We start from the raw sequence: 14259 nt of genomic DNA on the forward strand, positions 1-14259 counted from the left end.
TAAATCCCCAGCTCTAAAAATCAAGTGTGTAGGTTCGTCACGTGACGGGCGTTGCCCTTGATGGCAGAGCGGGTGGCAAAGATACTGCCCCATACTGCAGGGATTCTTCATCTCGTGAAGAGGAGACCGAGAGCACAATCGGTACACATTTGCGGAATGGATGATCGGTAAATGTTTGTGTGATAGAAAATCGGTACATGTTTGTGTAATAGAAAATCGGTACATGTTTGTGTGATAGAAAATCGGTACATGTTTGTGTAATAGATTATCGGTACACGTTTGTGAAATAGATAAGCGGTACATATTTGCGGAATAGATAATCGCTACACATTTGCGGATTAGATAATCGGTGCACATTTGCGGAATAGATAATCGGTACACATTTGCGGAATAGATAATCGGTACACATTTGCGGATTAGTTAATCGATACACATTTGCGGATTAGATAATCGGTACACTTTGTGGAGTTAAGTTTTTAAACGTAAAAAGAAAGAGCCGATGTTTGACGCCTCCTGTCCATGGCCACTGCCAACTGGGGCTGTGGCTCGTGGTGCCGGGACCAGTTGGAGCCCACGAGTCCACGTTTACCAGGGGCCATCCCTGGCACGGGCCAAATACGTAAATGTTGCAAATTAGTGGAGTAATGTAACGTAGGTGATACTTTCCAATTAACCGTGTCACATTCTGCTTAGATGCAAGTTACAAATAAGGATAGGGTTGCAATATATATGCCAATTACACACCTGATTAAATTACGTATTTTAATCACACGTAGTAATAGGTTTTTACCCTTTCAACTGGTACAAAAACTGACACCTTTATACAAGGCATCATGTTTGCAATAACCACAACACAAGCAGTCAAAATGCAAAAAAAACAACTCTGATGATGATAATGATATGCACTGTCCTTGAAGTTGATTGGTCCACACCCGAGACAGCTTTTCTTAGAGCCTAGTCTCCATCACACGTAATTTAGATACAAGCTACCAATTAATTTGAGGTGTGTAAGTTATATCAATTACCAATGTAATGAACTTCAACATTTAAATTACGTGTAAGGGGCCGTCCATAAATGACGTCACGCGATTTTGGACGATTTTGGACCCACCCCCCCCCCCTTCGTCACACGGCGTCACAAAAAGTCAGACCCTCCCTCAAATATGACGTCACAAAGCTCTGCCCCCCCCCAAACCATTTTTCCATTTTGTAAATAAAACATGCTTCAAATCGCTTTAAACGATTGTCATTGTAGTGCGTATTTAATATGGCGCTGCACTCTAATGTTGTAGGGGGAATCATTTATTATTTAATTAAGTAGAACGTGTTGTTAAAGTTGCGCATTTTTTTTCATGTGACGTCACATTTCTCACCCCCCCCCCCTCATCACACATCGTCACATTTCTCAACCCGCCCCCCTTAAGTGCGTGACGTCATTTATGGACGGTCCCTAATTTGAATATTGATGATCTCTCCAGGTCATGTCAGTTCTCCAGTGGTGAACCTATACGAAGCGAGGTTGACAGCTCAGCCCACGGGCACAGTTACCAAGCCGTGCCGTAGATCTTAACCTGGGCTGACTCCTGGAAGTCAGGGATCAGAGGTCATCGTTAAATGGGGATACATGTGCAACCGACGCATCGCCTCCAATTAGAAGTTCAACGTACATACGTCACACGCTCAGCTCCACCTCCCAAATGCTTTTGCGCGAAAAAAAACCAGGCTGCATGAAATAATTACGATTACAATAACAATTCGACACAATAGATTCTAACTTAGCCTTAAATAATAATAGGGGTTTTCCCATTTTTTTCTGGCAACAAAACTGAAACCTTTTTACAAGGATTCATCTCTGCATTAACCACAATACTTGCAGTCAAATGCAAACAAAAACACACTATGATAATAAATGCATTGTCCTTGAAACTGATTGGTCCACACCAGAGACAGCTTTCTTTTGAGCCTCGACCCAATTGGTGCTCGACCAGAGGACGCCAAAAGGCGTCCACAGCTCAAAGACAACGTCACTATCAAAGTAATGAGGGCTCGGGGTGAGCATCTACATCATTAGACCTCCTTTGCCAGTACCAAAATATAATAATAGGGTTTTCCCCATTTTTTCTGCCAAACAAAACTGAAACCTTTTTCACAAAGATTCATTAGCCTTACATGTACCTAATGTACCTAATTTGACCCGAGGGAAATGGAGCAACAAAAAATAAATCTGAAAAAGTGCACACACGATCACTGAGGGCCAGGAAGTGCAACAGGTGAGAACATACACCAGGTAGTGGCATCGTCCTGACAGCTACATACTATTAACACGCCTTCCCTTTATTAATGTTACCCCTATCCCCTCCCTTTGATGCTGCTAATCCTGCATAATGCACGGACATAATATGACTTTGAAACCCCCCGCACACCTCCTACGCATTTCACAAGTAGTGACTAATCCCATATCTGCATTGCCCATAAATATGCTAAATTCCTCTTGATATGCACATTCTTTTGTCAAGGCGCTCTTCCCCCTCCAACCCAGCTTAAATATACGCTCCAAGCCTGGGGTGTTTCATTCAGACGCTGTCTTCCCGACAAACCTGTTCTTCACCTGAGGACGGCTGCTTGCGTTGTGGCCGAAACGTCGTGATAATTATTTAATTATGTTTTATTTTTATTATTTTATTATTTCCCTTCTACGTGACTTTACCGAAAGAACCAAGAAGATCGTCCTGCCCGTCAAGGAAAGTGGGCTTGGGAATCATGTGGCACGAGAAGCGATGATCACCGGTGGTCAAGACTAACGGCAGAGTGGCGGTCGAAGGAGGGAAGGCCGTGATGGTGGTGATGACAATGATGGGGATGATGATGGTGATGATGATGACGATGAGATCAACTCGTGTGCCCAAGCCAGATGACTTCTTATATCGTGTGACACTGAGGGATGATGATGATGGCATGGGGAAGGATTTCATCAAGCGGTGGATAAAACAAAATAAACGCTGGTAATGATAGTGGTGAATATTTAAACTTCATAAATAAACACTTTTTTTTTTAAGATAGCTTGCTGACACGCAGGAGAGACCAAGAACACGGAGCCTCATCGCTCGTTAATAAGGCCACAGTTTTGTTGCAGTAATCTTTTGTAAAATTCACGAGGTACGTGAGAAAAAAACAAGAATTCACAAACAACGACAAAAAGTTGCTAATGTAACGTGTTGGTCTACAGCCATTTCTATGATTTTTAAATTCACGATTTCCATGACCTACATGGCTAAATCGTAGCTTTCCGCATTGCTCATGGAGCTTGTAGCTCACACAAACTGCGGTCAACCTCACAGCAGCGGCTTTTGGCTAACTATCGAACAAAGAAGGTCACTGCATCACATGCTTTGGAGATGGGTTTCTGCGGCGGTCTGGAATACCCTTCCGATATTAGGAAGCAACTGGCGTTATGCACTTTTAAATCTAGATTGAAAACTCATTTTTTTTGAACTGCTTTTTGTGTTAAGTTTGTTGTCTTTCCCCCCGCACCTACGATTAGCACCGTTGGCTACGTACGGTGCGAAATAAGTTCAACATACAGTACATCCAACCAGACCCAGGCGTTGGTGCTAATCCTAAGAACTGGGCTTTTCCGGGGGCCAGCAGAGCCTGGTGCCGAGCGATTGTCATCAGTCCGGCATGGTCTCCACGTGAGTGATCGGTCTGTCCACCCTTGGTCGGGAACGGGGGACAAAGTAGAGCAGGGGATTGAGCACACAGTTGAGGCTACAGAAGGGACGCGTGATCTTGTATGATTTGGAAACGATGGCGGCTTGGCAGTCTCCGTACATCCGGTCATATACAACGTAAACCAATTTGGTCGTGCTGTACGGCAGGTGGCAGATCACGAATATGGTGAGAACCACAACGATGGTGTAGACGGCCTTTCTCCGATTGATGGCCGACCCCGCTTGCACGTTCGACCCGGCAGCCCTCATGGACATTCTCAAGGTGTGGATGATCCTGGCATAGAACACCAAGATGGCAACGAACGGAATCAGAAAGCCCGTGAGAACAATTACGATTCCGTACGGCAGGTGCTGATTGGTGAGATCGGGCACGAAGTCAAAGCAGTCGGCCTGCCCGCCGGCGTGCTCCAAAGTTCCCGCGAAGTATAGGTACGGAGCCGTCTCGGCCAGCAGGCACAACCAGACGGTCATGCAGATGGCGAAGGTGACCCTACGCCTGTGCCAGCTACGCGTGGACAGCGGGTGGCAGATGCCCAGGTAGCGGTAGAGGCTCATGCACCCGAGGAACAGGATGCTGCCGTAGAGGTTGAAGTAGAAGAGAAAGCGCACGATGCGGCACATGAAGTCCCCGAATATCCAGACGTCTTCGTTCACGTAGCTGTGGACCAGGAACATTAGCGAGAGGGCGTAGAGGAAGTCTGCGACCGCCAAGTTGATCATGAATATCGAGGTGGAATTCCACTTTTTGGTTCTGAGTGTCAGTTTCCACAGCACAAAGCCGTTGAGGATTATCCCGCAGAAAGCGCAGATTGAGTAGGCAACCGGCAAGTAAATGTACTTGTATTGCTCGTCGACTACGCACGGGGAACTGACATTCGAACCGTTGGTGGAGTTATTCATCTTCCGTTGTTGGTGAGCGACGACGGAGTTGCACAGACATTTGCCACGACGAAACAACTGAAGGAGCTAATATCATTGAGCGGCGTTTTTCATGTCCTCGGGTCTCTGCAAGAAAGCACACCTCTTAACGATACAGCCGTGGTGTCATCTCTGGTAGTAATGGTACAGCCATTTGTCGGTTCCCTGTTAAGCACTACACCGTATTTCCCCACACTGGTCAATGTGGGTTGGTGAAGGGGGGTGGGGAGGGAGTCCTAGGACCAATTCAGATATCGCCCGCCGCCGCTGTTAGCCAGGTCGTATGGGAGTAGGGGGGGGGCAAGAAAAAAGTGATTGTGAATATGCTTTACCCTCCTGGCAATAACACGGGAGGTTTTAAGATGTTCAATCACCAAATAGATATCTTTTGCAAGGCACCGAGTCTGCATTAAACACATGTGCTTGTGGCAAAACATGCAAACAAGCATGCACTGATATTATATGAATTGTCCTTGAAACTGATTGACTTACACCAACTGCTGGAGCCGAGCTTTAAGTGTTGTGATACTTACATTGTCTTTGTACTCTTCGCTTTTCGGCGTTCTCTGGTCTAACACTGGCAGTGAGACAAGGCCACGAATAAGGCCGTCTCTGGTGTCGGCCAATCAGTTTGGTGGTTAATGCAGACTTGAGGCCTTGCAAACGGTTTCTATGTTGGTGTTTGGACATCTTAACACATGTTTTATTGCCAGGAAGGTTGAACCTATTCTTATTTTTTATCATTTTGGATACTGGCAAAATGGTCTCAGAGGTTAAATAAAAAAATATAAAAACTTACTTTAAAAAAAACACGCTTTAATGAAATGTACTGTCCGAGCTGCCCCTCCCCCTGCCCTCTTCCCCCATCGCCCCTCCCCTCCTTCCACATCCCCCGCTCCTGGGTGTGGCTCCCCTCGGCTTGCCGTAACATAAGGGACCGTGGTGATTTACAGCCAACGTGAGTTGAACGTGGATAATTATAGTCGTAAAAAATATTTTTTTAAATATATATTTTTAAATTTTAATGATAGAATATAGTATTGTCATCAGTATGACATACCTATACAAAGTTTGCATTCGATAGCATATTGGGAAGTTGGTAAAAATTGAATTACAAGATTTTTTGAGGATACGACAACAGACGGAGTGAGTGAAATAAAAGCGTCTAAAAAGTGATTCACCACCAAGGAGTGCAGGGTCAACACCACCGCTCCACCCCATATCACAAATCGATAGCAAAACAATTCGAGATGTGCTTTCTAATCGCGTATACTCGGATTGCCCATTTGCAATGGACATGAATGTGTTCAGTTTGTCGTCCTTCGCCCACACCTGCGTTGAGCACAGTTGGCTACAAAGGGCGCGAGATAAGTTCAACATACATATGGTAAATTGCGAGTTAAAGCTTTCGGGACTGCAGGGTTTCATCTTCTTGGTTCTTTCGGTAAAGTCACGTAGAAGGGAAATAATAAAATAATAATTTTTTTACATCATAAAATACAATTCTCACGACGTTTCGGCCACAACGCAAGCTGCCGTCATCAGGTGAAGAACAGGTCTGTCGGAAAGACAGCGTCTTATTAAAGACAGCGTCTTTCCGACAGATGTTTCGGCCACAACGCAAGCAGCCATCCTCAGGTGAAGAACAGGGCTGTCGGAAAGACAGCGTCTTATTAAAGACAGCGTCTTTCCGACAGATGTTTCGGCCACAACGCAAGCAGCCGTCCTCAGGTGAAGAACATGTCTGTCGGAAAGACAGCGTCTTATTAAAGACAGCGTCTTTCCGACAGATGTTTCGGCCACAACGCAAGCAGCCATCCTCAGGTGAAGAACAGGGCTGTCGGAAAGACAGCGTCTTATTAAAGACAGCGTCTTTCCGACAGATGTTTCGGCCACAACGCAAGCAGCCGTCCTCAGGTGAAGAACATGTCTGTCGGAAAGACAGCGTCTTATTAAAGACAGCGTCTTTCCGACAGATGTTTCGGCCACAACGCAAGCAGCCATCCTCAGGTGAAGAACAGGTCTGTCGGAAAGACGCGTCTGAATGGGACGCTGTTTTTCAGACAGACCTGTTCTTCACCTGAGGACGGCTGCTTGCGTTGTGGCCGAAACGTCGTGAGAATTGTATTTGATTATGTAAAATTTTTATTATTTTATTATTTCCCTTCTACGTGACTTTACCGAAATAACCAAGAAGATACATATGGTGCATACAAAAATGAGATATTAATCACTACGGAACGCTATACTACGTAAAATAATCATGCGTAGGTGAGCCCCACTTAATTTTCGTTTCATATATATAAATCTCAAGTTAAACATAGAAGTAGGATTTGACAAGATATAAAACAGGGATAATGAGACGAAATTTACGTGTAACTACTCACTTGCTACGAACGCGCGCCCGCAAACTTCCGAGTCTTTGACAATTGTAGAAACCAAGCCAGCGTATGATAGAACGACGGCACGGCTTGCAACCAAGCATCAGCCGTCGACCAGGATGCGAGCTGGACAAGAGAACGATGCAGAGTGCGGAGCGAGTCGAGTAAGAGAAGCAAATTAACAAGACCCTGACACCTCCAAAGAAGGATTTACATTTTTCACGCTGTCAAATGTTTTCCCGTGAAAGCCGAGAATCATCGCATTAGAATGTGCGTGTGTGCACCACAGCGGGGTAAAGGGACACATGAGGGCATCACTACAGCGCAGAGGTCGCAACCGGGTACCCGATACCCGTACCCTACCCGATACCCGGCTACCCGTACCCGGCCAGGTACGGGTACGGGTACCCGTTTGCGACCCTGGTGCGGCCCGGTACGGGTACGGGTAGGCCGTGAGTCACTGGTGAGTAGCCGTTTGTCACTCATTTCGGGTAGGGTACGGGTACGGGTAGGGAACGGGTACCCGTACTCGGCCGGGTACGGGTACGGGTACCCATTTGCGACCCTGGTGCGGCTGAGTACGGGTAAGGAATCAAAACCCGTTTGCGACCTCTGCTACAGCGAGCGCACACACACAAAAGCCCCCATAACATGAAAGCAAGCTTTGGTTTGCAAAGATGCACACGCCTGCATGGTGTAGCATGCGCTATATTTCACATGATGAAGTATTCTCCTCTTACACAAACCCATAGTCTCTATCCACCAAACTGAAGTTGTAAAGCACAAAGCTAAATCTGTCATCTGGGATTTTTTGATACCTGTAAATAGACAGGTTATCAAAACATGATGATGAAAATATATGATGATAAAATGTTACGCTTGGAGAATACCTGACACAACACATGATGCACTATGAATTGTACTTCACATGACGGTTTATACGGAGTCTAACTTTGGTCAACAGCAGTTACATCTGATGCAAAATATTTCCCAACGGTAATAAAATAAGTAAAGTCAATGTCTCCTCCATATATCCGTCTGTCCACGTAATATGTATATGTCTTACACACAACCCATTTGCCATATGGCCTTCTGGGAGTGCACCATTTTTAAATCCTTTATATTAAGTTCGCTTGCTTGCTTAGGACCGTGCAAATCTTTCGGTCGTTTTTTAACCCACTTCCCGTGATCCAATCGAGCTGACATTTTTCACACAGACTCGTTGTGCGTGACAATTAATGTTCATGAAAATGTTTTCCAAAATTTTACACTTTTTAGGACAAAAATATTATATTTAATTACCAATTGCTTAATGGTGCAATGCAATCATCTGACCCATAGGTGGCAGCCATCTCAAGCTAGAGGACGAGAGGACTCTAGCCGCCACGCATATAAAGGATTTATAGTGAAAAACTTAGTTTTTACGGGTTATACTTATTGCAGCATTTATTTTAAGACAGGCACACTCTGGACGATTTTAGACATCAACAGTGGTGAACTACCAGTCTTACAGACAAGGCCCCTCTCGTTATGATTTGCATGCTAGTTTGACGCAAAATTATATATCACTCAAAATAAATAATTGTGATAAGATGAGGCTGCAAAGATAAGAGGTCACAACCACAGTTGACGAGAGATGTCACAACTGCTGTTGACTAAAGATAAGCAGTCACAACCACGGTTGCCTAGAGATAAAAGGTCACAATCGCTGTTGACTAAAGCTAAGAGTTCACAACCGCTGTTGACTAGAGTTCGACTCCACTCCAGTGATTTGATATCAACATTCACATGCATTAAGCATCCATTGTGCACCGTGTACATTTCACAGTTAAACCAATATTTAAAATGATCAGATCTGAGATTTTTGATAAATTAAATGTAACACCAAATGTAATATTCTTGTTATTGTGCAGCCATCGATGCACAGAATGTAATTTATTGTTAGGGGGATTTTTATTTCAATCATTGCTGACTGGGCTAAAAGCATCAACTCACTACACTTGAATATCCAGTGTCATCATCAGTGACTCGCATCTAGAATACAACTCAGGATCTTGCTGCTTGGTGGTTCATTCTGATCTATAAGCCACTGCCAATTAAACATCATGCTATGGGCAAGAATATATGAACAAAAATCTATTTTTTTCACATATGACGTAATTTGTGTGTTTTGGATAATCGGCTATCCAGACCAATATCATCCGGCAGCATTTGTTTAAGCAAGAAACTTCTGGGCTGGATTCAACTGTCTTGGTCTCATCAGTGGCCAGGCTGCTGAAACAAATGCTGCTTGATTGCAGATGTTATTCTGGCACAATTTAAATGCAAACATCAGCATTGTACACGAACTTACGAAGCGTTGTTGTGGGGGATTATGGGTAAGCATGATAGAACCTTCTTCTTCTTTAGTGCTGTCTAACGGCGTGTGCGACTTCACGATGATATTGGTCCCGGTCTAGCACGGCGTGTAGAGTTTGTGCTGTTGTTAATTGTAGCCATGTTTTGATGTTACTGAGCCATGTCGTTTTTGGCCGTCCTGGTCGTTTTTTCCCTTCGATTTTTCCTTCCAGGATTTGCTTTAATAGCTGGTATTTGTGGTCGTTTCGGGCAATGTGGCCTAGGTAGTAACACTTCCTGCTAACGATTGTCTTCAGCAGTTGCCTTGCCAACAACATCTGGCAATCCAGCAGCATTTTTGGAACAAGCCTGATTCTGGGGGTGAGACCCAGAGGGTTGAAACCAGTCCACCCCCTCTCCTCCCCCCTCAACTCGCTTTTGAGGGATTACATCTTGAATCATTGCCTCACTTGATGCAGCTGATCTGGCTGTGACTGTCCCACCTGATGACGGAGACTTGTGTTGCCTCCGAAACGTCGTGATCTTTATTTTATTTTATTATTTTTATTAATTTTGATGTTTTACCTACGTGACTTTACCGAAAACACCTAAGAATACGTTTAATATGCTTTAAAAAGAAATTGCCGCTGGACAATTATGTGTCAATACCAATACCCACCATTCGCCACTAAGTGGCGGTTACATCAACACGGCGCCTGTGCCAGGCAAGGTGCACTTTGAGGTCACCTCGAGTGTCGAAGGCTCGCTGACAGGTGCCATGGGTTGTCTGACTGAGATGACTGGCACCAGCTGTACCCGCAAGGGGGTGCACTTGTACCACGCCCCTCCTGACACGTGAGCTGGGATGGGCGTGGCCAGACACAGCCAAACACCGCGTCTGATTGGGAGACGTGAAGCGTCACAGCACGATTGCTATATCAAGTAAAGATAAATGATCAAGTAAAGATAAATTATCTTTACTTGATACAGCAATCGTGCTGTGACGGTTCCACCTGAAGACGGAAGCTTGTGTTGCCTCCGAAACGTCGTGATTTTTATTTTTATTTTGTGACTTTACCGAAAAAAACTAAGAGTATGAATCCTTGCAGTCACGAAAGCTTCAAATCTAGAACGCTACCAAACATAAGCGGTCGACGAGGATTTGCGAACGGGACAGGAGCGCACTGCAGAGTGCGGAACGAGCCGGGTAGATACATCAACAAGGCCCTGACACCTTCACGTTATCAGGTCTTTCCCCGTGAATTCCAGAATGAGTACATTTGAATGTGCGTGCACATACCGCAGCAAGGCACCGGAACATATGAGGGCAAGTTTGCATATACTGTATAGACATACGGTGTGCATCGTGTGGCATATACAGGGTGCGTCAAAAAATTGATACAACTTCTGAGAATTTGCAACAATGCCACGAGAAATGTACCTCTGGGTTTGAAGTTTTCGTGACTGCAAGGATCCATACTCTTTGGTTCTTTCGGTAAAGTCACGTAGGTAAAAACAAGTAAATTAAATCACGACGTTTCGATTGCAACACAAGCAATCATCATCAGGTGTGGAAATCACAGCTAGAAATGTTCACACCTGATGATGATTGCTAGTGTTGCAATCGAAACGTCGTGATTTAATCGACTTTTATTTATTATTTATTTATGTTTGTATTTATTATACATATTTTTTTCATTAGTTTTGTTTATTTACATTTTTTACCTACGTGACTTTACCGAAAGAACCAAAGAGCATGTGCCTCTGGGCTCTGGAGACCACCTGGATTCCAGGCACGTGTTGACAATGATGGCGACCAAGTGGAGGCTCTTTGATTTTTTGAAGATATTAACATGCATTTGTTACCATGTTAAAGTGTATATCCGTTCTTTTTCCATTAAAAACGATAGTCCCATAACACTGGTCAACACACTTTTTCTGGCATAAGGTATTCCAAGGGGTTTAAGGTAATTTTGGGGTGTTGATTCCAAATCTGGCATCAGTTTTTGAGAAATCAAATATTGAATTTTCAATTAAAACTGCAGAAGAAAACTATTAAATAAATGTGGATATCTACATAAAATGATATTATAAACACACTATCCTAAAAATACAGCACCATATTTTAACACTAAAGCAGTCACTGACTCGCAACAACTTGCAATCATAAGTGACAGGGTTAATTTCGGGTAAAATCAATGAAAATGGGGTATGCCGGTAGCATAAAAATTTGGAATCAGCACCCTGAAATTAGTCTAGAACAGCTGCAAAATTCCAGGCCAGAAAAAAATGTTTTTTTGTTGTTGACCAGTGTAATAAGTGTTAACATGTTTTTGAAGCACCCTGTATATGATGAAGTATTCTCCTCTTACACAAACCGTTAGTTTCTATCCGCCAAACTTGAAGTTCTCTAGTCAGGACTCAATGTCGGAACTCGGTATTGTTTTTCATTGAAAGTTTTGACCACAGATCCAGTGGACTATCAATGTCAATCATTCAGCTACTGTATGCTGATGTGGTTTGTTTGGAAGAAAGGCACTTGCAAAATATCGTTTTAATGCAGACATACGGCAGATTTGCACCACGTGGGCCTCATAAAAAAACTTGTAATCTCATAATCCGCGAGTTTATTGTGGATTAATTTTACCGCAAAAAGCAGTTCTACGATCTGCAGATGTTTCGTGGATTGATAGCATCACGCGGCTCTTTTTACCGGACATCTGTGAAAAAGATCTTCATAGCTCATCGGATTTTTCCAGTCTAAATTAAGATTCTGATTCCAATTTTTTTCTCCCATAATCCACGCCACAGCTTGGTGGCATGAAACTATTTTTGCCTGATTATTTTGGTGAGCCTTCGCGATGCACTACAGGTTACAGGATTCCCCGAGGAATTCCCCAAGGAAGTCCCCCCCCCATCCCCACAAACTCCTGCATATCAGGTGAGGTAGTAAACATTTCGCTCCAGCAAAACGAAGCTATCCGTGTCAATGGAGCAACAGCCCCAAATGCCTTAAACGTCCAGTAACACAAAACTAAGCACACAAAGACAAACGCGATGGCCGATTTCCACTCAAGTTACCTCCATGACTCAAAGGGGTAGACAGACAGCGTTATGATTCCGGGAAACTGCCGTCTCGTTTGTCTCTATGTTGAACTTCTTTCGCACCGTACGTAGCCAATCGCGTTATTCACTTCAATCACCTTGTGCTTACACAGGGCAAGAGAGTAACACGTTTTGGTTTTTCAGTTATTTGTCACTGTTCTCCAAGAGGGTCATACACACGCATATTTTTTTTGCGGAGTACATTTTTAAAGCGTCATCTACACCGAGACGATTGTTACATCATTCTTCTTTGCGGCAAAAAAGATCGTTTCCTTCACGGATATTCATTCGCATGTCCCTCTCCACTTCTCTCTGCCCGTTGCTACATCTTTTACGTGAGATGACGTGTCCAGACGACTTAACGCGTAGCAGGAGGCTTCCACAATCAATATTATTCGTAATAAAGGTTTTTGTTGGGTTAGATCTCGTAAATAACAGGTCCCTGCGGGGTGGGCTGGTAGAAACGAACAAATGAATGGCTATAATAAAATGAAATAGCGGGGGTACGATACGAAGGGAGAGTTTGGGGCCTAGTTCTAGGCTTTAGGCCTAGCTGTAGGCTTTAGGCCGTTGTGAGTAAATTTTTTATTTAAATGTTTTAATTAAAAACTATCTCAGGGAATTATAAGGGAATGTTACACTTGTTTAGCCAGGAAAGCCTCACTGAGTCTAAATGTTTTTGTAGGGTCCTGCCAAGTGTTTGCAGTAGGGGGCGATGTTGCTACACCTAATCGGACATCGGACGGACGGACGATATAATCTATTGTAGGCTGGTTCACTTCGTTCCTACCAGTATAAATGTATCGTTAACCCACCACCGCCCGACACAGCCAATTCGTCAGGTTTGTCACGTGAACAAAACGTGCCAATGAAGCTCTTCAGCACATCAGTGTGATGGCGAGTAAATTCACAATTGAGTACGACGTTTCGCTGGTGATTACAACCAGCTTCATCAGGCGAATTGCCAGAATTTTAGCGTTAAATTTCGATTTAAAGCTTTCGTGACTGCAGGGATTCGTCTTCTTGGTTCTTTCGGTAAATAATAATAATAAAATAAAACATAATAAAATAATTCTCACTATTGTGAGAATTATTTTATTATGTTTTATTTTTATTATTTTATTATTTCCCTTCTACGTGACTTTACCGAAAGAACCAAGAAGATTTAGCGGTAAAGTTCGACAGAAATTAGTTTTCTATCTAGATTATAAAGTGCATAGCTCCAGTGGCATAATGACGTGGTGGTGATGATGATGACCACGTGGTGATGATGATTAAGTGGTGATGGCAATCTTGATTTGAAGCTTTCGTGGCTGCAGGAATCCATACTCGTTGATTCTTTCGGTAAAGTCACGTAGGTAGAAAATAAAATAAATCACGACGTTTCGGGCGCAGCACAAGCGTCCGTCATCAGGTGGGAAAACGTGGTCTGCTGCTGAGGCAGACTGCGCCCGAAACATTGTGATTTTTTTTATTTTATTCCTACGTGACTTTACCGAAAGAACCAAAGAGTATGGTGATGACATGTGTGTTGAACTTCTTTCGCCCGGTACGTAGCCAACCGTGCTAATCGGAGGTGCGGGGGAAGGACAACGAACTAAACATAATGTGAGCCATGCACCTTGGGACGTCCACTCAAGTCTGGGAGCCCGCATTGATGACTGCACGTGAAGAACAATAAGCCACAGTCTTTCTCTCGCACTGGCCACGTTGCCCGTTGTGCAAGTGCTGATCTGATCAATTTGTTTGGAAAAGCACAACAGAAATTACGCGTTCGAATTTTTCTC

General features: G+C 43.8%; 1 protein-coding gene across 1 annotated transcript; it reads right to left on the minus strand.

Moving 5' to 3' along the window:
* Positions 1–3671: 3671 nt before the first annotated feature.
* LOC133357453 (P2Y purinoceptor 3-like) lies at positions 3672–4631 on the minus strand. Its single transcript, XM_061575399.1, has one exon. The coding sequence runs from the start codon at positions 4629–4631 to the stop codon at positions 3672–3674; it is 960 nt and encodes a 319-aa protein (XP_061431383.1).
* Between the last annotated feature and the right edge of the window lie 9628 nt (positions 4632–14259).

This window comes from Lethenteron reissneri, chromosome 58 (assembly GCF_015708825.2).
Source record: "Lethenteron reissneri isolate LAM-NWPU_2019-01 chromosome 58, ASM1570882v1, whole genome shotgun sequence".
Classification (NCBI taxonomy): Eukaryota; Metazoa; Chordata; class Hyperoartia; order Petromyzontiformes; family Petromyzontidae; genus Lethenteron; species Lethenteron reissneri.

Bases quoted from the DNA above. Each gene is read 5' to 3' on its own strand.
- LOC133357453 (XM_061575399.1), bottom strand. From the start codon at position 4,631: ATGAATAACTCCACCAACGGTTCGAATGTCAGTTCCCCGTGCGTAGTC.